The following is a 26,246-nucleotide window of genomic DNA, read 5'->3' on the forward strand; positions in this document are numbered from 1 at the left end:
TATCCTAGTTGTTGTACGACTTTGTCGATAAAAAACAGCTTTTGTTCACGTAAAAAATGCATTGTTCTTATTGGTGATAGCTAATAATAAATGAAGTACAGCGGAGAAACAAACAACGTAACAAAACTGATATGAGCCAAACGCATCCACCCCAGGCGTTTGACAGATTGGCTGCATAATCGGGTGGATGTCGATCTTCAGCTCCTAAACGAACACTCACAGGAGCTAACAGGATGATATGCGTGTTGCCATGGATACCTGCACCCGCTCTTACCGCGGGACCGTGAAGGTCTACGTCAAATTGGACCATATAATTAAAACCAAACCCCGTCAACACACCGGTTTTACTGTCATTTTGCTATATTTGCCGAAGAACCACCTTCATCTCCAAATTGCACACCTTACAGTTCTAAATATACACCTCCATTCTCAAGTACCCCGCTCGTCTAACGTTGGTAAACATGTATATGTACAACATAGCAGTATCCCACCCTAGAACCCACTTCCACTTTTCTAGCCCGAAGCCTAAAATAATAGGCCGCTCTATAAGCATAAGTAATAAACGTTCCGTACTAAAAGCACTTTCGATTTCGATTCCGATTCCCGCGCGTTCCCTCATTTACAGCTCGATGTCCTCCATATCGTCCGCTGGCGGTGTCGTCTGCGGTAACGGACTGGTTGGTATCTGTGGGTAACGTTATACGTTTAGTATTACAAACCGTACCAATCGGTTACTACGATCACATGGCTCAACCACACATGCTACTGGCCGGCGGGGGTTTTGTTTATATGCTTTTCCTTTTGTTTTCAGTTCTCGGTGGAACGCATGATGAATAAATACGGGCTGAAATCGCTCCTCATCGCAGACTATCGTTTGGGCATGCTGATATACTGTTTTTGTTTTAGGGGGAGGTTTTGATTTACTTTAGTGCATAACCCCCTTCCCACCCCTCCCCTTGCGAACTATTGAGTTTAGTAGCTTAGCAAAGGCTTATCGTGCGGCGCTATCTATCCTCGTGGGAATATTGGTTAAAGTTAGAGAGTATTTCGTTGTTGTTGTTGTTGTCGTTGTTGTTGTTGGTGTTTGCGATCAGTTTGTTGATCAGTTTGGGGAACCGTTTCGTTAGGATGTAAGCAGTAGTGAGTGGTTCGATTAGGAAGAAAATCAAGTAGTAAATTATTAGTTCATTCGATTGATCGTTCATCGTTCTCTACAGGGTTCAAATGCAACACAGGCACAAAAGGGCATCAAAAAGGAAATTGAACAGGACATAGCAAAACAAGGACACAACATTAGGCTTAGTTCTGTACAGTTAATTTACAAGAATGTTTCGAATAGTACACAAAAAATCTAGCGCCATGCGAAACGAGTATCATGTGTTAATCAGCTCAAACAAAAACAAAGGGATACGATGACAAAACACAGCCTACCCGGGTGATCGTATCACTACTGGTATCTTGTGCACTAGACAATGATAGTACTAGCACCAGTCACATTTATACCACCATCGTCTAGTACGGGTGTACATTGGGATAACACACCACACTACATACATTGGGAGTTTCTAGACGCGACACCACAGTACGGGAGACGTTCTGCCCACAAACAACGCACACTACACCAGTGCTAGTTTCGTTGCATTGCGCTTCACTGTTGGGACGATCTGCTTAGAAGCAAAACACATAGTAGTAGTAGTTGTAGTAGTAGTAGTTATAGTAGTAATAACAGTAGTAAATTGGGTATGGATTGGCAACTTGTTATAGGGTTATCTCTACTCTAAGGCGCACTCCTACAGTCTACTACCAGGGCGCACTACACTACTACTCAGCTTTGCTCTGGCGTTGGTTAAGATGATGCTTGTTAGGATGGCTACCGTTACGGTTAACGTCTAGGTTATTAGTGGTGGTCGCGGTACGCTTACTACTTGCATCCGATCTTACTTTGAAGCAGCGAATCCGGAAATGATGGCACATTTCGCGCACCACCCCGGCACCGTAGTGAAGGTGCGCGATCGTTACGCACACGGTCAGCCCGTACAGCAGGTATCGTTCGATCTCGATGCTCAGCTCGGGCAGCCCGAGCGATGGGTACGGCAGGACGGAGAAGAGTGTAACGACGCACAGCAAGTTAAGCAGCCCGTTCCACAGATCGGCCCGGGTGTCCGACATTTGTGCTACGATGAGCCGACACTGGGAGAGAGGGGAGAGAAAACGGAACATGAATTACCGAATCGGCCCGATTCTAAGGAGCGAATTTACTTACACAAATGTTAGAGAACAGTGTGCCACACATTACAAAGTACAGCCTCGGTTCCATGTCGATAATACCATTGCGGGAGCACAGTACCCACAGGGTGCAGAGTATGAACAGGCTGCTGAGCGGTACGAGGGGTCGAATTGCTTCCCTGAATGATCGCATTTTACCCGTTTTGTCACGATAGGATCTGTAAAATGTGAAGAATGAAAGCACTGCTTGAAAGACCTCATCTTCAACGATTACGTTCAAACAATACATACTTGTATACATTATATATAATAATAGGATGACTAGTAATGACGGCTGAAATGTACAGTGTCAGCTCGAAGATGTGGCACGGTTTCATGCCGAACACCGGGATCTGCCAAAACTCAGCACCAAAAATACCGGTGATCGCTAGCGTGATCGAAACGCCCTGGAGGAGCAGAGAACGGAGTGAGTTTAGAAAGATCGTTCTGCATACTAGCACACGGTTCACTGGAGCACCCTCACTTACCCACATAACAAAATCGTAACCCCAGGGCAGGAACATTACACCGGTAAGGTACTTCTCCACATGCGGCAGGTAAAAGTTCATGAACACGTTCAGTGTAATGAAGAACATGCGTACCGGGGGCAGATCGGCTGCACCGAATATTGTAAACATGTAGATCGGTATGAGGACGGCCGAGTAGGAATCGAGACCATGGTCGAACAGTTCGCCCAGCGGTCCGCTGGTTCCGGTTCTACGTGCCTGTTTGCCATCGATACCGTCTGTTGGAAAGAAAAGAAAACGGATTAAGACATTGCATTTTCAAAGATTCATGAACACTTAATTACTACATGATTTTAGTACCACGATCAACCCGTTGTAGGTTCAAGAATAAGCGGACTTATAAAACACGACTTTTGATTGTCCAGCCGATCATGGAATCCCGGAAAGTGTTTTCCTTACCGGAAATGTGGGAGATTAGAGGCCTTACCTTCTAGGATCATAATAAGTTCTGTATATCATGTATAGTACATCAAATTTGATAAAAAAATGCATCCAAAAACGACGAGTCGATCAAAAGGTACAAGCTATCCGCAAAACTGCAATCCCCCATACAAAATGTATGGTCTATCCGGGCAGGTGGTAGATGTAATTGAAAATGGGAAAAAATTAAACAAACATATTTTTGGTTTTACAACGAGATAATGTGAAACATAGTTCTCCAGGCATTCTATGAGTTTCAAGCATGTACGACTTTTTTTTATCAAAAGATATTTATAAATAAGCGAGCAAAACTACCCAGGAAGGTGGTCATTGACACTAGAGTTAATGATGTCCAGAGTTCATACTTTGTTGGTAGTATTACATCATATTACAGATAGTTACTTTGAACTGTATCAGCTTGCATTCGAACAGTTGAACATTTGAATTGGATTCCAAATGAATCTTCCACTTTCAGTAACATAATGTTTGCTTGCACTAACTAAGAGCCTAGAAAGTCTCCCAGAACACCTGATACTCCTTGTAACTATTGCTCTTAATTTTTTTTTCTAAAACTTAGAGTTTTATAAGTTTTTTAGAACTTTTCTTTACAACAATTTTTGAATTATCCATTCATTAAGATTGTGAGAAGTCGTTCTATATTTTGAATGTCTGAATCGTTGTTTCAAGCTTTATAGCTGTTCAAAGATGTATCATCATGATTTGATTATCAATTCTAAAGTAATTTCTAAGGTAAATGTTTTATAATAGGCCTGCTCCAAGGATTCATAAATCAAAACACTATATTACACCGATCTTTCCAGTAATTGCATCTCCCGAAAATACTTACCTAAAGTGTAAGCTACGAATAGATTGATTGCCGCCAGTATCCATACCCAGTCCGGTATGGGTATGGGAGTTTCGGTGGCCGCGCGGAAGTCGTAATCGTAGTACGCGATCAAGAAGAAGTTTACCACGGTCAGTAGAAAGCCGGTGAAGGTGAGTAGATTGGGCGCTATCCACCGGGGACAGAACAGGACCACCTTGTTCCAGAACGGGTGCATAACATACACACTAAGAATACTAGTATCGACGCAGTTGTACTAAAAAGATAAGGAAAGCAAAAAAATGAGGCGTCGAAAGATGTAAGAATAGTTTCTTATATTATGTGGATGCTTCTTGGAAATTATTAGCCTTTTTTGTGTGTATTTCAATGACGATTTAAATTCTCTGACGATGCTCTCTATCAAACAGACTGCTGGCCCTCCCCGGAAGGTCACGCCACTAGCTGGCCACCGATAGTGGCGCCGATGGCGTCTGATTTATTCATAACTTTTGCCCTGCGTTTTTTTCTTTCTTTCTTTCTTTTTGTGTATTGCGCCTACAAGAACCGCCCTTCTTCACGGTTCCTATCATTATTTGTCCAAACCAGCAAACAAGAGGGCATAGTAAAAATATTATTTCCGTGTTCCATGAACACCATGCTGTACTTCGTTCTGTTCTGCGTCTTGTACAACACAACACATTAACCGTGCGATTTAAACCGTTTGTCAATCATGCCGGCCACTCGGTCGACCAGAACGAAAAGAAACAAGTTGTAAACAGGCGTCACAGTTCGCACGCTCAACGTTCCAACGCACACACATTCGGTTGATCGATCTGTTTCCCATTGTGCCAACAGTGTCGGATGATTGTTGTTCCCCTGCCAGTGGCAATCGATGGCCCCGCCAATCATGGGTCCCGGAGGGGGATTCAGGGAGGATTATCAATTGGGAAGGAGTTAGTACGGGGCCGTTCTGGAGTGCTGAGGAAATAGGGCATAGGTCGTACGGGGATGGTCATTATAGATGCCTCTGTTTGTAGCGCCGGTACGTTTGGTAAGACGGGCGCAAAGAAACAATCAATGCTGAAGTCGAGGTCAGGAGCTTGGGCTTCCCGCTTGGTGTTGCTATGGTGTTTATGTTTCCTACTTTGATTTCATAGCTTTCCAAAGGGCTTTCTGACGGTTTCTGGAGCGGGTTGAGTGATCTGGTAGCAAGAAATGCAATTTAAACTTAAAACACAATAAAAGAGCATTAATACTTCATTATTCTAGTATCAAAATAACGATCCTGGGTGGTCATTTTTGCGTAGCAAAAGTACAAGTGCCTGCCACCGATTGCAGCCGATTCTCCCAAGGAATGTGTGATCGTTGAATGAAACAGACGGTCACTGCTGACCATTATCAGCTATTGCATCACTAAGCTTAGCTCGTTTAACTAACGTGTCTCGCATCTCGCATCTGTGTATTCTTGCGCACCGTGGCGTATGGCAATTGAGAGCACCACGAGTGCACTAAACTGACTTAGACTGGCTTCCAGACTGGGGCGGTAATGAGAGCAAGAGAGAGAGAGAAAGAGAGAGAGAGAGAGAGAGAGAGAGAGAGAAAGAGAGAGAGAGTTCAAGCAACCTGCATCATCACCATGATCGTTCGCGATAAGGTCATCATCGTACTGTAAGGCCCCTGCCCTATAGGCCCGTGTCTTCCAAGGGCTCGTGACGATCGAAAGTGAAACTCTCCGGTTCGCCGCGTATCTTCGGTTGCTAGAATAAAGTCACGGTACGGTTTTGCAAAACAAAGCAGGGGAAAACAGTAACAATCGAGCTCATTGTTGTACGTTTCCACCGTGCTGCAGCGGTAAACAGTACCACAACGATGGGATGGCCCAGTTGTGCCGCCACTGTGTAACCGAGTTTACCGTGAAAAGTGTTCTAAATAACTGCACACGTGGAGCACCAGCTGCCCATGGTGGTGCTACAAAGTCATCGGTTTTTGTTTTATGTTTATCTTGAAGATTTTTTTCCTCCAAACCAAATCATTGGAAATAATAAACCAAAGCAGTTGATGAAACATGTTCTGTTAACGAAGAAACAACCTCATGTTCGTCTAGGGGACAACACTTTCGTAAATGGTTAAATTCCCATCAAATTTCAACCCATTCTCGTTAGAAAGGCCCGATGCTGGCTGGCGCTGCTGATATGCGGACTGCGGAGGGATCTAAATGCCGCTATCTACGCTCGCTACTGCTGCTGGTTGAAAGGCAATAAATAATACGATAACAAAGCCTGCCGCAGCAACCCTTCCGACTCGATAACACCGAAAAATAATAACTGAAACGAGTTTCTAATCGAATCGATTCCCGGATTGCGTCACAGCGTCACAATCACACTTATCGCCAAGACCATTTGCTGCATTCGATACAAATTAACCGTTGAATGTCGTACGATTGTGCATAAGAGAGTGGGATATTCCAGGGTGCAATCACACACACACACCTCTCCTTTCCTTGCTCTTGTACTCTCTGCCTCCCTCATGTGCTCCTCACACGCTTGTCTAATCGTCACGCAATCCAGACAAGCGCGTGGACTGCTAGCTCATCTTTAGCAGACGTTGTACATGAGAAATGTTTTCGCGCATCATTGCCACAACTCCACAGATGGCTGCTCTGGTCTGGGTCTCCTCCTCACTACAGTATCATCATCTCCAGATACTGGAGGGGCGGCGAGGGAATGAGTTATCCAATTCAAATTGTCCAGCGCAACCACTTATCACATTCAGCTGAATAACAACAACAAAAACACCACAAAGACACACACACACACGTCCGGACACTGCGGAGACGGTTGTTAGCATATCTTGCCCGGGTCGTTTGCTTGCTCGGCGGAAGTACACCTACCTTGTACTTTTCGAACCCCTTGAGGTGGGCATCGTTGAGGTATTTAATCCCGATCATGATGATGATGATGGCGTTGCGATCGTTAATCTTAAAAGCACAGAATTACACCGCTGAACAAAAACACGCGCACTTCTCACGTGTACACTATAGACGATATCTAACCGGTGACGTTCACGCACGTTGCGATCGGTAGCTGGCCGTCCCTGTGCCTCTGTGTTCTATCCGCTCAACGGTTTTGCGCTAAACTAACTTTCGCGTGCGACACGTTGCGTTGGCGCGGATTGGCGCAAGTGACGAACGATCCTCTCGCGAGCCGGCGGATGAAGCTGCCACTATCACACACTAATTACACTACACCGACACAACCGGCAAATGCCGTAATCAGCATCATACTGAGCTCGTTCGCTCAGTTTGCGCACACCAACCAGGCCGGGTATCAGAGCGCATTCAGGGCGCAAACGACTGGCCGGGATTACCGTAGCCGAGGACACGAGCACACAAACACATGTACTAACCGTACGCGTGAGTGGGCTTTTTAATCCGTCATAAACCGCACGGGGTCACGGTAGATTTGGCGGGGTGCAGCAGCAGCAACAGGGTGATAAGAACAATCGAGTACGCGGTCGCGCGCTCCCGTTTCGTCACCGCTCAGCAGCCCTTGCTCGTGGATCGGATCGGAACCAATTCAACACACTATAGAGAGGTAGTAGTCGTAGTAGCGTTTTACGCTTTCTTAGATCATACGAGAAATTCCGACGCACACACGCGAGCGCGAGAGGTGTTGTACTAAAAACCGACAAAGATCGTTCTCTGTGTCAATGGCACGGTACTAAGCACATGGTTTACTTGCAACGGGTCAGGTCAGCCACTTCCAACCCCACCCTACCGTCCGCGGTTGTTGTACGCCGCTTATCACAGTTCCGGGTGCAAGACCTTAGGCGATAGTGGTGGCCACTACGTGGTTCGATCTACGTTTCGATCGTTTTAGGTTTGTAAAATAATTGAAATTTACTACAAAATCGTTAGTAGCACCACACACACACACCCACACTCCACGAAAGAGAACAACCTGTTACAGCTGTTTGTACACAATGCTCTACGCCACTGTCTCGTTTAATTAGCTTAGCTTGCAAAGCTTTCAAGAGGCTTCCTTCAACTACGGCCTTGCGGTTGTATGGTAAGAGGGCAACACAAAAAAATCATCACTCGCGCCTCAGACACAAACACTGAACAATTCCGACGACCCGGTTAGGAAAAAAAAACAACAACGACAGCAACCCAACTCGAGAGGGGAAAAAAGGGCCCTCGGACGCGTTGGACGAGGGCTTCCGCTTCACTCAACGGTTCGCTAACGAATGCGGGACCGCTGCGGAGCGTTTCGCTTACCCGGCGCTCTAGCAGCAATCGAACACGACATCGAACATGAAAAATGTATGGGATTTGACATGTTCGATTTGTTGGTTATCAAATCGAACATGTCAAATCCCATACATTTTTCATGTTCGATGTCGTGTTCGATTGCTGCTAGAGCGCTGCCTTACGATAAATAATCCCGACCCGGCTTCGTTCTGGTTCCGAGCACGACCCGACTAGACGACGGTGATGGCGGCCGCCGGGCCTTTTGCATATAGGCCGCATGGGCCCCGCTCCGCTCCCTGGGTTGCCTACCCCCGGATGGTTGGTACGCTGGGTTGCACTGGTAGTTGTGTGCACACTCGCCTGCCCGGTAGAGAGGGTAGAGGGATGAGCAGCTGATAAGAATCGTCAAGTTTTAAGTGCGTATGTTCAAACACGATGAACGTCGTGCACCGTGCAACTTAACGAGGTGGAAGTGCAGTTTGTAAGCCGTTAGCATGAACTATGCCGAGGCGTTGTGGTGCGGCCCTTGCAGGCATGCACTGATAAACGGATGAATTCATTGATTCATTTTGAAGTTTATTTTTCACTATCTGACTGACTAATGTTCATTAAAATCAAATTACGGACTGTTTTTGTTTTTTTATTAATTCTTTTTGCATTGGCCAATTATTTCGTTGTGTTTTTTTTAAGTTTCAATTTATAATTATTCAGATGTATGTTTTAAAAGTATACTGCTCTTAATTTAATTGGCCTTTTTTAATTTTTTATAATAGTTATTAAGTCACAGTGAGCAATACGGCCTTTTCGGACCGTTCCTGCTGAATAAAAAAATTAAGTCAGAGTGTTTAATCTAGGAAACTACTTTTTAGTGTAAAATATATAAATGTAGTGATTGCCGCAGGTTTTTTTTCGATTTCTTTCGTATTCTATGAGGATCCGAATGAAGAAGTATAAATTTTTCAAAAATATTTCCAACATTTAACGAATGTGTTTTATGACTACGAAAAGACCTTTAAGCCCCTGAAACAAAAAACCTATGGTTTTAGTAATCAATTTTAATTTTAAACTCGATGGAAGACATTTTTTTTACGGAACGAACAAAGTCTGTGTTAGAACAAGTTATCGTAGAATTTATCTTCTTCTTCTTCTTCTTCTTCTTCTTTTGGCTTAACAACCGTTGTCGGTCAAGGCCTTCCTGTACCACTTGTGGGGTTTTTTGGATTACCTCCCCATAGCAGGATAGTCAGTCCTACATTTGGCGACACTGTCAATACACGGTTTGAACCCATGACGGGCATGTTGTTAAATCGTTCGAGTTGACGACTGTGCCACGAGAATTTATCAGTAAAAATAAAAACACTCATAAACAGGTAAAATCCAGATTTTTTAGACTTTCTGCGTTTAGTGTTACTGTTTTTTTGAGATGAGGATCGAACCACGTCCTGCCTTGCACGTTCTGATGAGTCTTTCAGCGGATTACCTCCTTCGTGTATGCAGTCATACTGGCTATTGTAGGCTTGCCAGACTTATCAGTACTAAGCAAATGGATTATCGAGTCCTTGCTACAAAGGGGTAAGTCCGGATGGGAATTGATTCCATCGAGTCTTGTAAAAGTATGCCCATTGATCGAATAGACCAACGAGACAGTCCATATGGTTTAGATCATTACATATCAATCGTAATATGTTGACTCACAAACGTATTTATTAATAAACAATTAATGATGTAGGACACCAAGACGGAATTAAGGAGAATGTTGAGGTTGGTGAGATGCTTCAACCCAAACTTATAAAGATTTCGTTGTGTTATTAAACAGCTCTTCGATTTTAGTCACATTTTATTGTGTCAATTAATTACATTCACAAATTGAGTTACAGTTTTATTTTACCTTATCTTAACTTTAGGAAGGCCCACCTTCATACAATCAGTTAGCATCCAGATTGTTCGACTGTCTTGTGCACATTATTTGTGCGAATTCTTATCCATGTTGATCATCCTTCCTTTCTTCGCTCCTTTTCACAGCACCTTCGTAGTCGTGGTAGCTGTCAGACCTTCCTGTTCCAGGCGTGCAAGCATGGGCCGGTAAATATCTGCCGAGAACGGAAGCACCACTCCGCGCTGCTGGATCTCACCTGAAACGAACGAGAGGTACAAAGATAAGAAAGAAAAAAGGTTAGTTTTGGCTTCCCTAACCGGAAGTGCGAGAGACAGCCTTACCATCGATAATCATTTTCGCTGCAATCGCTGCCGGAAATCCGACCGTTTTGGCCATCGCTGAGTGACCACCCGTGGAGGCAGGCTGACCGTACACGACGAAGTTGATGCCACGCTCCTCCCGGCGTCCGTCGCTCCAGCGAATTCCAACGTCGTGACGTAGAATGATTAAATCACGTTCAGTGTCCTCTGGAAAGGAAGTTGTAGGTTTCATTGTGAAAGATAGCGTTACGAAATCAGTGGAGTTCGTTTGTGAGTGTCCTTACCAAAGGCCAGCTTCTTCGACAGATAGTAGCTAAGCGTATCCAACGGCGAACCCATCTTTACTACGGGAACATTGTCCAGCAGGCCCAGCTCCTCCAAACCCTCGATCGTGCCTACACGCTCCGCCAGCCTGTGCTTTAGGTTCTCAATGAAAATGTCCGCATCGGCCAATCCGAGCATGTTCACCACCAGCTGTCTCCAGGTAAGCTCCGGTCCGTGGGGATGCAACAGTGGATGGGGATTGGGATCGATCAGTCCGAGCAGCTGCATCGGTTTGATCGTGTCCGAGAAGCCCTTGTACCGGATCGTGCCCCTCAGCAGCGTGTTGATGTTCGTCAGCCCGTACAGCGATTGGTACTTGGTCGAATCGCGGTTCGGGAAGCCTTCGAGCGCAAAGCCGGGCAGGAACTCGAGCTCCCGTGGTGCCGACATAAGCTCACCACCACCGGAAATTTCCACCACCTGCCCCTTGCTCAGATACTTGGCGGCGGACAGCGTGTTCAGAAGGACGCCGCGCGGTGACCACGAGAACTTATACCGTAGCGGATTGTTGGAATGTTCGGGCGCTGGAAGTCCACCACAGAAGCTGACGAACGATTCAACTACACCGCCATTTTCCTGCACGTCCTTAATGCACTCCAGTGCGAGCAGATGATCGATGCCCGGATCAAGTCCAACCTCGTTCATGATCGTTACGCCAGCGTCTTGAGCGGCACTGTGCAGTGCACTGATGTCATCGTTGACGTAGCTAGCCGTCACGAGATGTGTTTTCCCAGCGATACAGTGCTTCGCAATGACACTGTGCAGGGAGTATGGTAGCAGCGACACCACCACATCACTCTCCTCGCACAAGTTCTGCAAGTTGGCACTTTCATCCTGCACGTTAACGTACACCGACTCAACGCCCTGGTACCGGTGGGCCAACCGATCCGCTTCCTCCTTGTACTGCGACGCCACTTTAATACTGACGTTGGACTCCCGGTGCAGATACTCCACCAGTGGGGCCGACACGAAACCAGCACCGAGCACCAGCACTCGCTTCTTGCCCTCGTACGATCCTTCCGTCTTGTGGCGCGATCGGTTGTTCATCTCCCGCAGCTCGTTAATGTACTCGAAGCCCGGCGTTAGGTTGCCATTGCTACAGATGATCGCACCCTCCACGGGCTGGCAGAAGTTGTGCTCCTCCAGCGGTCTGGATGCGTCACTCTGCAGTATGTCCAGCGCGTACGGGTAGAGCAGATCTCCAAAGAAATCGGTCGCTTCGCGTGGCAGTTGCGTCGGCATGTTGTCGATCGAGCAGACGAGCACTCCCGGACCCTTGAAGCTTTTCTGATCCTTGTTACGATCCGCATCGTACAGGCAGAAGGGCGTATCGATCGTTGTACACTCGTTCATGAACTCGATCGAGCCACCCGGATCGGCCGAAATATCGCAGATCGCCAGCATTCGATGGGGCAGCGCGGGTGATCCTCGGCTTGTCGGTAGCCAGGGTGTGTTGGCCGGTCGGAGCAGATTCTTCGCGTCCGGGATGGTGATCAGCTTCGGTGCACCCACCGCCCAGTAGATACCGTTCACAATGACCGATGCGTATGGAGCAATGTTTTTGCTGAAGGTGGACACGTACCGCTCCGGGTACTGGTCGTACTCGACGGGATCAAACTTGCCACCCTCGCGACGCTCGAGATGATCCGAGCGGCTCACCTCACAGCCGTACAGTTTGTTGGTGGATCCGTGTTCGGCCACCTTGCGCAGCATCTCCGGCGGTACAAACTCTACCGGCAGTTCCTGGAACACTTCCTGCGCACCTTGCGACACGTTACCGGAACCGGTGAAGATGAACGTGAGCGGTCCGATCGATTTGGGCATCATGCCGAGCGATATTTCATACCCACAGTCCCGGACGGCTTGTCGTGCCATCGACGAGTTACGATAGTTGTGAGCGGGACCAACGTGCTGTAACCAAAGTAGAGAAAGTTGATTAACGCATGAAAATAGACACTCAGACAACTATAGAAGAAATCCTACCATAAACGGGGTATGATGTCCCAGTGCTAACAGACGCAAACCGAGCCCGTGCAAGATGTTCACCATACCGGCCACGCCGGCGTACTTGCCAAAGGCTACCAGTCGTTGTCCATTACGATCCATAAGCTTCTCGTAGTCGATTAGCCGAATGTTCTTCTCCAGACATGCGTCCAACAGGGGCATGTTCGATTCCTGCGCCTTGATCGTGTGCGAAAAGAAGCAGTAGGTTTTCTGGGGAATCAGAGCATCTACTGGGACCTGCTTTACGCCAAAGATGACAGAAGCTTCGCTAATGTCTTCCTGAACGGTGGCACCAGCATTCAGATAAGCCTGTGAAAGAAAGTTTTGAAGAATGGTTTGTATTGCCTGCTACTTCATCATCATTGGATCCTTTCTCCAATTATTGGATTGGATTTCATCACTTTCTCCATTTGTTTGTTTGGGGTTTTGAAACCTAATAGCATCAAATGTTATGGAGTCTTCAGATGTATATAAAGTGGGAACTATGAACTTAAAATTGTATACTAGTTTCTTGAGTTGAATTGATGTTAATGGGGATAAATATGTAGGTAATATACAGCATTTCACTTCTCAGATAATTAGATCTTATTAGATATTATTCTAAATCTTAATTTTATTGAATTATGATGTATAATTCAAGAATAAGTAAAAACAAGAAACAAATTGATGAAATTGATTAAAAGTATCTCGCTTTAAACGAGTAAATCGACTACGATCATATCAAACGATCATATCTTTCCGTTAAGCTTGTTTTGAGCATTATTGTATAAACATACTAATTCATGCTTCCAATTAAATGATTTGTTTTGACCGTTTCAGTTCAACTACGCCTCATTGATACTCCTTCTACCTTCCAAAACACCCGCTACAGAAATTCCAACAGCCCTTCCATACTCCCAGCCCAGCTGACAGTAATCTATAAGCGTGTGCCATTGATAGGAATCACGGTTTTCCACCATTCGTCATTCAATCTACCACCATTCATTGAGAGGCCGTACAAACCGAACCCTGTGGCCTGCTGCTACATCAGGGAGGGTCGAAGCGAAGCGAAGAAAAACAAAAACACAACTCTCGGAGGGTGTGTACAACAGCGCCATCAGCGCATCAAAACCAGCTTATCAGCACTCTGTAGGCTCTGCCCATGGGCTGGCGTAGATCATGCCAGCCGCCCTACTGCCGCCAGTATCTACACACAGTATCTCTCCCTGGGCAATAGCTGGATGGCTCGGTTGACAAGCGACCTCCGCTATCCTTATCGGCGGCATGTGCTATATCACGCTTAATCAAATTGCAATAACAACAAGCATGGCTTGAAATGATAGGTCGATATTGCGCCGATGATACGGTTTCAAGTGTCCAATCGTAAGTAACTGGCAACAGATAGTAACTACAACAGTAGGCGACGTGAGAAACAAAGTAGCAACTAGCAGTGCGCCAAGCTGCTCACGTGCTTTACTACGCTGCGTAAAAGCAGCGCAATGGAATCAACTGCCACACACTGCATCCAGCATATCATCAACTCTGGTCTTAGTGCTCCCAGGGGGTATGGACAGAGTGGACAAACAGACATGCAAAAGCCAACAATTGCAGCAAATCGCTTGCTTATCGGAACGGTCTTTCCTCCGACGGCGAGTGAGGTTGTCTTGCGCGTACCAAGGTGGGCGGCAAAGATGAAGACACACGCAAGGACGCAAGCATCAACGGCAGCGATGAACTACAAAATTCCTCCTCCGTGCACGTCACTATCTCGCTCGCAGCCAGTGTTCTGGCGCGAGTGTCCGGAGGCTTAAGCGGTGATAAGACCAAATGTGTTGACCACAGTTTACGTCCAATGGAAAAGTTTGTGCATGAGTAGTAGTTGTTGCTGCTGCTGCTGCTGGTTTCAATTGGTTACTGAAGCTGTTCAATCGTGTCGCGATCTTCAACTTAAATTACTCAACCCATTAAGATAAGGGGCACGCAGAAACGTTGGCGCATCACCGTTTGCTGCTGCTGATACTGCCCAATCCTTGGTAACAGTGTGTAGATGCGATTTAATGATATGTTCCTATTTGGACCACCAGTGAGCTGGGAGCGATAGACACCGCGTGAGGACACTTACCTGCATCGGGTAGGCTCGCCTGTTCGATGGCTGCACTATCACCTTGACGCCCTGCTTGATGAGTTTTTTCACGTTCGCGGGTGAAAACGAGGCTCGACGTTCCCATACTGATTGATCTTCACGTCGCAGAGCGATCACTTTTCCAGTCTGGGGAAAGGAAACGAAATAGACACAAGTAGCAGCAACTTTAGTAGGCCACACTAACTACGCTTTAGCTACAAAAAAAATACGTGCTGTACAATCCTCTAAACGCCCCTAGTGGACGTCTATTTGCCTATCAGATTGGTCTGGTCACACAGTACGTATCAGAGCAGGAGACAGGATGGTTGCTTACATGTTTGCCACGAGTAAAGTGTCGTGCTGATAAGTGTTCACTACATTTTAAAATACGAAACATCTTAGCGGTTCGGCGGTTGGAGTAGGACTGACGACGCCTGGCAGCTGAGCTGAAGGCTCCGTCGTATCAGGGAATACCAGAGGCGCAGCGTGTGAGATGATGATAGAGCATGGAGAGCACTCTGGAGAATCGGGCATTATTGATAGTCTTTCGAGATTTGCACCGAGCCGGGTACTCGGACATCTTGGGCTGCAACCATGCTGTTGCGTACGAGCAAAGGGGCCACAAGGCTAGCGCTGCCTGGGCCTGGCTTAGGAATAATGCATTGATAAGAAAAGCCGGCCCGTCAAAATTGCACTTGAAAATGGTTTGCTATTGTGTGTAGCTGCGAGCGGCGGTGTAAAGCTTGCGTAAAGAAATGTGGAACAATTTGACTTTAAATGATTTTATCTTTTAAATTGACATATGTTGCGATAACAAATATTGAAATAATTGTTTCAAAAGGCTATTCAAGATTCGATTGGAAAATAGGGTTTGGGATCTAAACCCCGGATGGCAGTGGCTTGTTTAGCTTTATGGGAGCTTGTTAAGATTATGTGGGATGATTCTTTACCATTTTCACCATCCTTCATAATTCATTTCGCAGTTTATTTGCTTCTGTTCTTTAGAATTTACATAATGTTTCACCTTCCCAACTGCCAGTGTCTTATTGATTTACCCACAGCAGGATAGTCAGTCCTCCGGTCTTGAACTGCTAACGGACATGTCGTTAAGTCGTACGAGTAATGGGCTACTTATCCGGCGCTACAACCGCTTTGCGGTCTTGGCCTGCCTCAGGAGTGTCCGAAACCGCTCGCGGTCTCGCGCCTTCGTCTGCCAGTCCGTTATCCCGGCCTTAATGGCGGACGCCTCCACGCCATCTTGCCACCTCAATTTGGGCCTACCTCAATTTGGGCCTCCGCTGTCCTTGTGGACGACAAAAAAGCGAGTAATGGATAAAGTTGATAAAAATCCGAAGTTGACTCCGATAAAACTCCGACCCCCTCCGAAACTCTCTTTTTGGAACCCACTCTGAAAGGTAGGTCCACCTAACATTATCCATAGTCATTTTGATTCGTCTGGAGTCTTCCGGAGTCATCTGGAGTCGTACGAAATCGTCCGGAGTCGTCCGGAGTAGTGATGTGCTCATCGGAGCGAAGATACCAACTTCGCCAAAATGGAACCACTAGATCCGCCCGAAGTCGTCCGGGGTCATCCAGAGTCGCCCGGAATCGTTCAGAGCTGGAATCGTCCGGAGTCGTCCAGCATCATCCGAAATCGTTCGGAATCGGAGTCGTCCGGAGCCAGCCTTCGAAATAAAGCCATGTATACGAAGTGTACGTGCAAAGTGAAAGACAAAAAAAAATAAAATGAAATGTCTGATGACAATTACATTGCACCGGACGGCTCATTATGACCCCCCGATTCCGGTCGACTCCGATCAGCTCTGGATGACTCCGAATGACTTTGAGCTCCGGAAGACTCCGGACGACTCCGATTCCAAATGACTTCAGACGACTCCGACTTCGAGCGGAACTAGTGATTCCGATTTTACTGAAGTCGGAATCGGACTAACAATACCTCAAGTTACATTGGAGTCGTGAGTACGCTTTCAGAGAGCACATCGCTAGACCGTATCACGAAACCATCCCATTTGAGTTGCCTAGAAAATCGTTTAAGAAAAGTTTGCTGCATGTGAATTAATTTCGAACTTATTTTTATGATGTTCTTTAATGATGGTTATGATTATTTTTTAATGCTTTAATGTAATGATTAATTTAATTTTAAGAAAAACCCAAAATTTTCAAACATTCGGGCCTTGATAACACCGACAAACCGACGTGAAACTGGCGTTACAAAAGTGTCCCACACGAAAGTACAGGCGGTCCCCGAGATACACGGTACCTCTTATACGCGGATTCGGAGATACGCGGTTTTCTAAATTTGACAATTCTTTGAGCAAATTGTACTGATTTGACACATCAATTTCAAATTGCCAAATAATTTCCGTTTTGATCGAATGTTAAAAACTATTTCAAAAGGTTTAAAACAGTTATATTCAGTTAGAATCATATCAAATAATTCATAAAGTGACTAAAACCGCCCCCTACTTGCAAAATTACACGAAAATTTGTGATATTTTAGCAGGATATCACGAGATTCGACTTACGCGGAAATTCGAGATACGCGGTATTTTGCGGCCGTTTTCGGTCCCCATTAACCGTGTATCTCGGGGACCGCCTGTACTGTCATTTACCAGTGAGGCGATCACTTCTGTCAAAGTAAGCTCTGTTCACTGCTGCTTCGATGTAAACAACTTTTCTAAATACAAATTGCGAGGGAAGTGTGAGGCAAGATTTTGTGAGAATTATTGGACAAAACACCCAGGAAAATCATTTTATAAGTTTCCAAATCAATGCAAAAGATGTGAGAAGTACATAAAACAATACACATTGGAATTTGCGAAAAAAACAAAAAGGGGATTTAGCAGTTTCTTCTCTGTGTCAGTGTAGTAAGCGAATCATTCTAGAGATGGCGCTAGTGTTTAACGTATTTTCATTTGAAATCAGGAGACAACTTTTGAAGCTCATTTTGTTCGAAGTGTCATGTCGGTTTGTCGGTGTTGATAACGTAACACTAAAAAGGTAATGCTTTTGAAGTTGGTAATACCAAATAAGATAGGCTGGTATCGTCTATTCACTAAAATCAAATATTTTAAACATTGTTTATGTAACAGTTTAACCTGCACGACTTAACAATAGGCCCGTCGTGGGTTCAAGTCTAGATTGGACCGTCCTTTCGTAACAAGAACTGACTATCCAGCAGTATGGTACTGAATGTATCTCGAAAGCCTTTATAGGCGAGTATGTTCGCGTACGACGCTACCCTAACTAGAGAAGCAATAGTTAACACAAAACAAAATATTACTTAAAAAGAATAATAATAAATTCACCAACATTTTTGTCAGCGGGGAACAAATGTCGGTGCAATAATGCTACCCACCGTGCAGCTGCCAGCACTGCTGTCAACGCACGGACCGAACCATCGCACGGGGGCAGCCCACTGTGCGCGCCTCGACCAATCAGCGAGCACCACAAATTCCACACTATACAAACATTCGGAAACCAAACCCCGAAGCAAATAAAGCGACCCCGTCTGGTGTGCAATGGCCTCGTCAGATCCGCTGAACGAGTAACTTTCTCAATTTTGTTATCAACGCGAAACGAGAAGAAAGTGCTGCGACCGTTTTGCTACACGCAAAATTTAACACCGCCCTGCGCCACCTCTACACACCTTTTCCTGGTCGTCCGTTTGTGTCGTCGTCCCCGGGTGTGGTGTGAGAAAGGATCGGAAAATCGGATTTTCATCTGTGTTGTTGTTTTTTGTTGTTGCGCGTTTGCACTTGGTACGTTTTTTCTCCTACACCAGACCAGTCAGTGGAGTGGTATTTGCACCAAGTCTAATCGGAAGAAGTGCGTGAGAGTAGGTGCGTGTGTGTGCATCGGTCGTCGTGTGGCTAGATGTGAGTTTGTTGTTTATTGCGGTGCAATTGAAACAATCGCAGTGTGCGGAGCGACAAAGTGTCAAGGAAAATCGTCGGAATTGGATTCCGACCTAAGCGTCCGTGCGAAACGACTGTGTGTGTGTGTGCGCGAGTTTTTACCTCGAACTTTTGCGTCGGTCACAGGGCTGACCGTGGCATACAGCAGGAAGTGACCGAGTGTGTCTGTGGCGCTCTGTGTGCCTGTGCACGCGCGTCCGTGTGCGTTCATGTAATTAAAGTTCACCCCTGCAGTCGTCGGGGCGGTTCGTAAAACTTACTGCTGCGCACCGTGCCCCGTAGCCAGCAGCAGTCGATCGAAATTGTAGTGCGAAAAGAAACGGGCGAGGAGGGGAAAGAGCAACTCTCCATCGACACTTTGTTTTGGTTTTCTAAATTTAGCCACCAGCTAGCTAACCGTTGCGCTCATCTCATTTCTTTTGCCTGCCGAGCGAGGCCAAAATATTGGCAAACTCAACAGCCGAGGACGATTGCATTTTGCATAAAGAAAAAAAAAACAAAAGTCCCCCCAAGAAAAAGGCAGCAAAGTCCCGACTACGCAATCACAACAACCAGACCTTGGACGGAGGGTGTTGGTGGTGGTGGTGCAATAGATTCTTTTCGTTTCGGAAGTCGGCGACAGCGAGTGTGTCTCTCTAATCAGCAACTGCTCCCCGAACACACAAACACACGGAACGAGGCAGTAATAGACAAACGAACACAGACAACGGGGCTCGTCAACATCAGCATACGGCACGGAATACTCTGCTACGACGACCCTTGTGGACCCTTGTCGAGTTTTGTGTCGGGAGGTTTCCATATATATATTTTTTTACCATCGGTACTCCTCCCTGGTCCGAACAGAATCGTCCCAAAAACAAAACGAAAAAACACACACACAACAACAGCAAGATAGAGGTTCTCTCCGCAGTGTGGCATCGTGCAATAACAACAAAACAGCTGTAGTGGTGTGGATACAGTGCTCGCGAGCGTTTGTGTAAAGTTTTACAATACATCTCGTCAGATTCTGCCACCACGAACGACAGGAACCATCTGTGCGCCGACCAGTTGGAAAGGTTCTGCCCCGGGGTGGAGTGTTGTCGCATTAATTCTCCTCCGCAGCGTAGAAACGTCCGTGTCTCAGCAACCAGAGATCGCAATATACGCACCGTGCAGTGTGGTAATCATCATCGTCGCTTGCTGCGTGTTTTAAAGTTGAAGGAATAAAACCGGAGACACAACCATCTACCGTCAACAAACACAGCCACAACATGGATGTAACGCTGATCGTGAAGGCGTCCAATCAGCAGTGCGAGGACCTGACCATCAAATGCGAACCATCCTGGACGATTCGCCGACTGAAGGGCCACCTGACGGAGGTGTACCCGGGCAAGCCGGTAAGTGAGAATGGGGCAGACAGACGGACAGCCAGTTCCCCGCCAGTCGACCTTTTGTTTTCATTTCCTCAATCATCTCACAATCACCTCCCCATAACCAGGGCAAAAGAACAATCCTTTTTGGTGGGAAATTGCTTTCTTTTTGTTTTTTGTTTTGTAGCACAAATGGCACAAATCGATTTTCCCTAAAAAGGCCACAACAGCGACAGTACGACCCGGGCGGTGTCGTCTCTCGATGGCAGCCAGTTAATGAAAGGATGATTCACAGACCCCAGCGCACACCAGCGTATCGATTACCGTTGGCGACGGCGACGGGTACACGTGACAAATTGCTAGGCTCATGCACGTATCCGGCGACCGGGACTGTCCCGTATGTGAGAACGGGCTTAATTAACGACTAATGATGCAAAAGGGGGAAGAAATGCTGTAAAGCCGGAGGGATGACCGGTTCGATTTTGTCTTGAACAAACGGCGGTCACCTTCGACACACACCAACAAACGCTAACGGGCCCGATCAGCCCACACAGCGGACATTGTTTGGACACGTGTAATCACACAGTACAGAACAGGAAAAAATCCAGCTGTACAGATTTAATGCTTTGCGTGTGTGTGTCTGTCTGTCTGTGTGTGGATGTTCTGTTTTTATTTTTTGCTCTCCTTCCTTCTTGTCTCAAAAGCGCAGACCGTAATTTAAACTGCAGCGAGAAGATTCTAGCATATCGATCGACACTGGAATGAATGCGTAATTTGAAGATCGCATCGCGGCCCCGCGCACGCTACATTTATTTACTTTTCAAAGCAATGGCGCACAGTTTTATTGCATCATTCGTCGCCGGCAAGAACATTCCTGTGCCAGTGGCAAAAGTTATTTGATTTATTATATCTCTTCCGTTGGCCAGCTTTTTGCTACTGTTTGGGAGGAATTGCGAATAAACTTTTCCAGCAAGACAGTCTCAAACATTGGCAGAAAGGCAGAGAAAGATTGGGACACGTCATTGTTTTGTAAATCGATTATTGTACCAACAACCGCAGCAACTCGAATGACATGGCATAGGGTAATAGTTCATTCTTGGTACGTGATGGAATGCAAAAACGGACGAAAAGTGTTTTCCATTTCTTGTTTTATTAATCAAACTTTTACGATTTGTTTTATTATTATTATTTTTTTGCATCTTCTGTATGCTTCCATTCCCATTCCCATTTCAAGTATGTGTAATTGCAATTGTGCGAAATCTGAACTGTGTGTGTGTATATGTAAGGGTGGAAATTCCCCCAACACAGTACCGTCTTTGTTTGATGATAATTAAATCGATTTGTGGCGAGAGATAGTGCGAATCTCTGTTTTACTTTCTTTTTTTAGCACTGTTTCTAGTGTTTGTACACAAGCTGCTTAGCTGCGGTCGTGCCAACTTACGGGACGGCTTGACTTGTGTGTTTACATTGTTGTGGGAGTTGCGAAATTATTATTATTATTTTTAAATTAAATTACAGCAGTTACATTATTGATCAAGCCCTGTAATACAGGGTTTTCGAGGAGTACTCATAGCTGTGGGACACTTTATTGGCTCCTTCTTACGTGAAATAAAGTTAATGTAATGGGAATTGCATTCTATAGCAATCTTGTTGGACAAATCCGGTAAGAATTTACAAAGGCAATGCCATAGAGTACAATTTCCATCATATGAAGTTCACTTCCCAACAAAAAAGAGTCAAGGAAGTGTCCCACAACTGTGAGAACTCCATGGAAAACCCTGTAATAGATACAAGAGCACTTCAACAAAATGCTTTAAAAAATTTCGATGGCCAGCATATAGAAAATCTCCGAAATGCAAACCAAATCACCTACGCAGATTCAAAAACAGATGTCGTTAAACTTTTTGTACTAGTACAGGAGAAGCCTCCACACACCGGTAACCTTGCAAAATCTCGGCAGCTCTTTCTGTATGAGTGTGAGTGGTGAGCCAGTCCCCCCCTGTGTAGTGTGTGCTGAGTGCTGCAAGTACGTGGCCCTTTCCAGTTGGATAATGATAAGAGGTTGTGCGAATGTGTACCAAAAAATAAAAATAAAAAAGGAAACTTTTAATGGTTGTAGTGTGGACAGCCGTTTGAAATACGGTCGTTTCCATCGCCGCATGATAACGAGCAAAATGTGTGTAGATTCGGTGTGGTGGTAATAAACATACCAACCAACGTCAGTATAGCATATGGGGAGGGGAGAGAGCACAGTAGTATTTCAATAACACTGTGGTTAGGTCGGAGTTTTTGAGGAGATTTAGGAGAAAAAAGACTGTTTATAGTTCATATTCTGTGTATGTGCGAAGGAAGATCAATACCACGTCCCCAAAACTGGCTGTTAATGTTGTAGTGTTAGTTGCCGTGGAATGCATTTACACTTTCGTCGCAATTTAATGTTTATTTTCCTTTTTCCATTTTTTTCTTTTCTCTGCTCTCCTAGAGCACCGATGAACAGAAGCTGATCTACTCTGGCCAGCTACTGGGCGATAGCGTGGTCCTGAAAGACGTCCTGCGCCAGTACGATGGACAGCAGGCCCACACGGTGCATTTAGTTTTCACGCCAAAGAACAGCTACTACGGTGGGAGCAGCAGCAGCAGCGGCAGTAAATCGAACAGCAACAGCAGCACCAAAATGGCTTCGAACGCTGCCAGCACCAGCAGCAGCAGCAGCACGGCAGCGTCCGCCGGTTCGAGTGGCACTTCCAGCACTTCGACCAGCACCTCGGGTCCGGGCGTATCGTACGGGCAAAGTTCACGTGAAGGTGTGGGAGAAACGACGCTGGGCGACGGTGCGAGTGGCGATGGTCTACGTCATCGGGGGGTATCGCAACCGGGCAGCGCGCCTCGGGCTAATCCGCGACCGTCACAGTTTGTGGAGCAAACGGCCGCACTGCAGGCGTACATGCACACCTACATGCAGTGTTTGAATCAATATGTTAACCTGTAAGTATATTGGAAACGTTGTGGCCACTCTTCCACCATGCTCTAACGGGTGCGCTTGCCTTCCATCTCACTTTCCAGCATCAATGAGCAAGCGAATGTAAATGCGGTGCAGTCGGGCGGTGCTCTACCAGGCACGGCCGGAAATGCCACACCATCGACGACGACTCCGACCGCATATCCCCTTTCCGGTGCGCAACCACCGTTCCCGAACGTTCCGTTCATGCCGATGGTACAGCCAACGACGATACCGGGCGCTTTCCCCAATCTTGCCTACTATCCCTGCATGGCGACGGCCCCGTATGCCAGCGGGTTCCCTTCGTCCGGCAACATTCCAGCCACTGCTGCTGCTGCCGCTTCCAGTCCGGCCGGCAATGGGGCAAGCAATTTCCTACCCACCACTCCCGGGCTGCCGATGCCCACCGGCCAGCAAACTCCCACCACGACCCCGATTGCTGCCGGAGCGTCGGCTGCAGCGGGAGGAGAGGCGGGCGACGGTACGGCCACGGCACCGGGCACGAGCGGTGGCGAGGTGGTAGCGACGGCGGCTGCCGAACAGCAGGGAGCGGCAGGAGGTGCGCCGCAGGACGGTGGACAGGCTGGTGCTGGTGCCCCGGCCCGTGCCCGCCGCTTCCCCAACATTGTCGTGGAGGAGCAGGAAAACAATGACTGGCTGGATGTGTTCTTCAGCATGTGCCGGGTTGGGATTTTGATCACCGTGATATACCTGTACTCGTCGCCGATACGATGCCTAACGGTTCTCTTCATCGGTGTGATGTTGTATCTGTAAGTAGGAGTAAATTAATATTAAAGTACAGCTCACCTTATATCCATTGTGCCACCTAATCCACCTGAATCCACCTAACCATTGTGTCTTTGTTGATACTTTTCCAGCAAAAAGCATCTGGATCGTTATTATCAGGCCGACAGACGTACGCCCCGGGTGCCGCCGGTAGCACAGGATGCGGCCCCGGCCAGAGAGCAACAGGATCCGGTCGCCGGCCAGCCAAACCATAACAACGTACCTGAGCAGAACGCGGAACAGCTGCTGGCACACGAACCCGCTGCTGCGGCGGGCACGTCCGGTACGGAGAGCGCTACCAAGCGGGAAACCAGTGAGGCAGGTCCTTCCTCATCGCGCAACAGCCAAGAAGCTTCTACCAGTGGCCGTACAGTGGTGCCCCGCCCCCGCACTGGTCCACTGAGCCAAAACGGGGAAGCAACCGCCACCCCCGTGACGGAGCAGGACCAGCACCAGCAGGAAGCAGCACAAGCGGCGAGCGTAGCGAGCGATGAGCACGGTACGGCGGAGCAGCCCGCTGCCGAGGGCCAACGGATGACGTTCAACGATATGACGTCCTTCCTCGGCACGTTGGTGATAACGTTCTTTACCTCCATCATTCCGGACACACCGGCGGCGTAAATGGGCTCTGCTCTGAGCTTTTCGGTAAGCTTTTCGGTGGTGTACACTGGTATGCGTTTGTCTTTTCTAGTGTTACCACCACTCTTTACATCTTCTTGCGCTCCTTGTTTGTGAGGCAGGGAAAGAAAAAAATAAGGTGGATGCTTTTCTGTATACCACCCCTCTTATATATTACGCGCTCTACCGCCGAACCCGCGTCATATTACGGGACCCGCGTAGCTTACAAAAAAAACGGAACGGGAAGAGCCCAGAAGCTTTGTACAGTTTAGAATTATACCTATGCGAGGAGAACGGAATTTGTGAGAGAAAACCAACCACACCACAGTCAAACGAATTCGGCGCACCTTAACAAAATGGGCATTTTTCTCTATCCCAAAGGGTGACGAATTTAGTACGTCATCTCCTTAGCAGGACCTATGAAAGATAATCGCCGTGTGTGTGTGTGTTTACAGCGTTATTCAGGAGTGCTCATAGCACTTTCTTGACTCTTTCTCATTGGGAACTTCATATGTTGGATATTGGATTCCATGGCACCCTTTATGGACACTCATTGGAAATTCTTATTAGATTTGTCCAACAAGGGTGCTATAGAGTCCAATTCCTTTCACATTAAGCGCATTTCCTGTAAAGAGTTATGAAAGAATCCCGCAAGTATGAGAACCCCTTAAACACTCTGTAAAGACTAATTTGTTTTTTCCCCCTTATTTTAAATGCCTTTCCCTCCTCCCCCACTATATGTTATTTAATACTTTATGTTAATTGTGGGCCATGCATGTTGCGTGTGCTAGCGTGGTGTAAGCGCCTGTAGGGATGAAAGTTGTTAGCTAGAACCCTTCTTCTTATTCTTCTTCTTCCCCTTGTGTACGTTAGTCAGGATATGTTTCTGTGCAAAAAAAACTCGCAGAACGATAGTGGTTCTTTCGTTCTTTTTCATGGTGCTCTGTTTAGGAATCGGATTGGTTCGTATGTAATATCGTGCAATTCTAAAGGATTGCTGTACAATTTAAATCACAATTCCCATTTTTCCGCTCCCAATCCTCCTCCAATAATCCCGGTAGTATAATGTAAAACACTATTCGTTTCTGCTTCCCGCTGGAAGGGAAAAGCTGGAGCAAACAAAATTAAAGAGCAAGCAAAGTAAAAACACGTTTTAATGATAGGGGGTTGCGTAGTACGAAGAGAGTAAATGTAGTAGAGATATTACGTGTACATCATTTAAACAAACAAAACACCCTTTACCGGATTTAAAGGGGGGGTGGGGGGGAAGAAAATGGGAATAATAAGTAGATTGGAGTTAGGGCGCACGTTCTATAGCTTTAAGCAAAAGTGGGCAGATTTCGATTGTTAGCACGGACTAACTAAAAAAAACTACAAACAAAGGCATCAAAATCAACTAAAAACATTAGGAAAAGAAAACACAAAAATATTTAAACAAAAAAAGATGTATAATAAAGCGTAGGGAAAGATTGTGTTGCCTCCCCCCGTTTACCATATTTCTTGATTTTTTACTTGTTAAATCATTGTGATTGATGTATTAATTATGAAAATAAATAAGTAAAAAAAAAACTATATAAACATAATAACGTTAAAGGGATTAATTATATGAGAGAAGCGATAAATAGTAAAATAGAAAACATTCACACAG

The 26,246-nt window shown here is 46.3% G+C and overlaps 3 protein-coding genes across 7 annotated transcripts; 1 reads left to right on the plus strand and 2 right to left on the minus strand.

Annotated features, from left to right (window-relative positions):
• Positions 1–352: 352 nt before the first annotated feature.
• Positions 353–8,293, minus strand: LOC120959875 (ethanolaminephosphotransferase 1). 3 transcript variants are annotated; one of them, XM_040383596.2, is made up of 7 exons: positions 6,926–8,293; positions 4,060–4,312; positions 2,754–3,010; positions 2,518–2,672; positions 2,264–2,444; positions 1,942–2,190; positions 353–1,008 (listed from the first exon to the last, which is right to left on the minus strand). In XM_040383596.2, exons 1-7 carry the CDS (start codon positions 6,980–6,982, stop codon positions 973–975), a joined length of 1,188 nt encoding a protein of 395 aa, XP_040239530.2. In that variant the 5' UTR covers positions 6,983–8,293; the 3' UTR covers positions 353–972. The 3 variants fall into 3 exon arrangements, with proteins under 3 accessions (XP_040239530.2, XP_040239529.2, XP_040239528.2); XM_040383595.2 differs by having other exon boundaries at positions 353–685; positions 6,926–8,292; XM_040383594.2 differs by having other exon boundaries at positions 353–2,190; positions 6,926–8,292.
• Positions 8,294–10,103: 1,810 nt separating this feature from the next.
• Positions 10,104–15,355, minus strand: LOC120957044 (alpha-aminoadipic semialdehyde synthase, mitochondrial). Its single transcript, XM_040378972.2, has 6 exons — positions 15,244–15,355; positions 14,910–15,056; positions 12,788–13,117; positions 10,765–12,715; positions 10,502–10,687; positions 10,104–10,416 (listed from the first exon to the last, which is right to left on the minus strand). The coding sequence occupies exons 1-6, from the start codon at positions 15,304–15,306 to the stop codon at positions 10,301–10,303; spliced, it is 2,793 nt and encodes a 930-aa protein (XP_040234906.2). The 5' UTR covers positions 15,307–15,355; the 3' UTR covers positions 10,104–10,300.
• Positions 15,356–18,379: 3,024 nt separating this feature from the next.
• On the plus strand, positions 18,380–26,094 carry LOC120954983 (mucin-19). 3 transcript variants are annotated; one of them, XM_040375386.2, is made up of 4 exons: positions 18,380–20,223; positions 22,679–23,181; positions 23,260–23,964; positions 24,073–26,094. In XM_040375386.2, the coding sequence occupies exons 1-4, from the start codon at positions 20,098–20,100 to the stop codon at positions 24,599–24,601; spliced, it is 1,863 nt and encodes a 620-aa protein (XP_040231320.2). In that variant the 5' UTR covers positions 18,380–20,097; the 3' UTR covers positions 24,602–26,094. The 3 variants fall into 3 exon arrangements, with proteins under 3 accessions (XP_040231320.2, XP_049465561.1, XP_040231322.2); XM_049609604.1 differs by lacking the exon at positions 18,380–20,223 and adding an exon at positions 21,193–21,295; XM_040375388.2 differs by lacking the exon at positions 18,380–20,223 and adding an exon at positions 22,161–22,589.
• The last annotated feature ends 152 nt before the right edge of the window (positions 26,095–26,246 follow it).

Source organism: Anopheles coluzzii, chromosome 3 (genome assembly GCF_943734685.1).
Source record: "Anopheles coluzzii chromosome 3, AcolN3, whole genome shotgun sequence".
Lineage (NCBI taxonomy): Eukaryota > Metazoa > Arthropoda > Insecta > Diptera > Culicidae > Anopheles > Anopheles coluzzii.

Bases quoted from the DNA above. Each gene is read 5' to 3' on its own strand.
- LOC120959875 (XM_040383594.2), bottom strand. From the start codon at position 6,982: ATGATCGGGATTAAATACCTCAACGATGCCCACCTCAAGGGGTTCGAA. The intron at 3,011-4,059 runs GTAAGTATTTTC...TCTTTCCAACAG, and splicing joins ATTCGTAGCTTACACTTTAG to ACGGTATCGATGGCAAACAG. The intron at 2,191-2,263 runs GTAAGTAAATTC...CCTCTCTCCCAG, and splicing joins CACTGTTCTCTAACATTTGT to TGTCGGCTCATCGTAGCACA.
- LOC120954983 (XM_040375386.2), top strand. From the start codon at position 20,098: ATGGATGTAACGCTGATCGTGAAGGCGTCCAATCAGCAGTGCGAGGAC. The intron at 20,224-22,678 runs GTAAGTGAGAAT...CTGCTCTCCTAG, and splicing joins AGGTGTACCCGGGCAAGCCG to AGCACCGATGAACAGAAGCT. The intron at 23,182-23,259 runs GTAAGTATATTG...CTCACTTTCCAG, and splicing joins TTGAATCAATATGTTAACCT to CATCAATGAGCAAGCGAATG.
- LOC120957044 (XM_040378972.2), bottom strand. From the start codon at position 15,306: ATGTTTCGTATTTTAAAATGTAGTGAACACTTATCAGCACGACACTTT. The intron at 12,716-12,787 runs GTAGGATTTCTT...CTTTGGTTACAG, and splicing joins GACATCATACCCCGTTTATG to CACGTTGGTCCCGCTCACAA. The intron at 10,417-10,501 runs GTAAGGCTGTCT...CGTTCGTTTCAG, and splicing joins AGCGAAAATGATTATCGATG to GTGAGATCCAGCAGCGCGGA.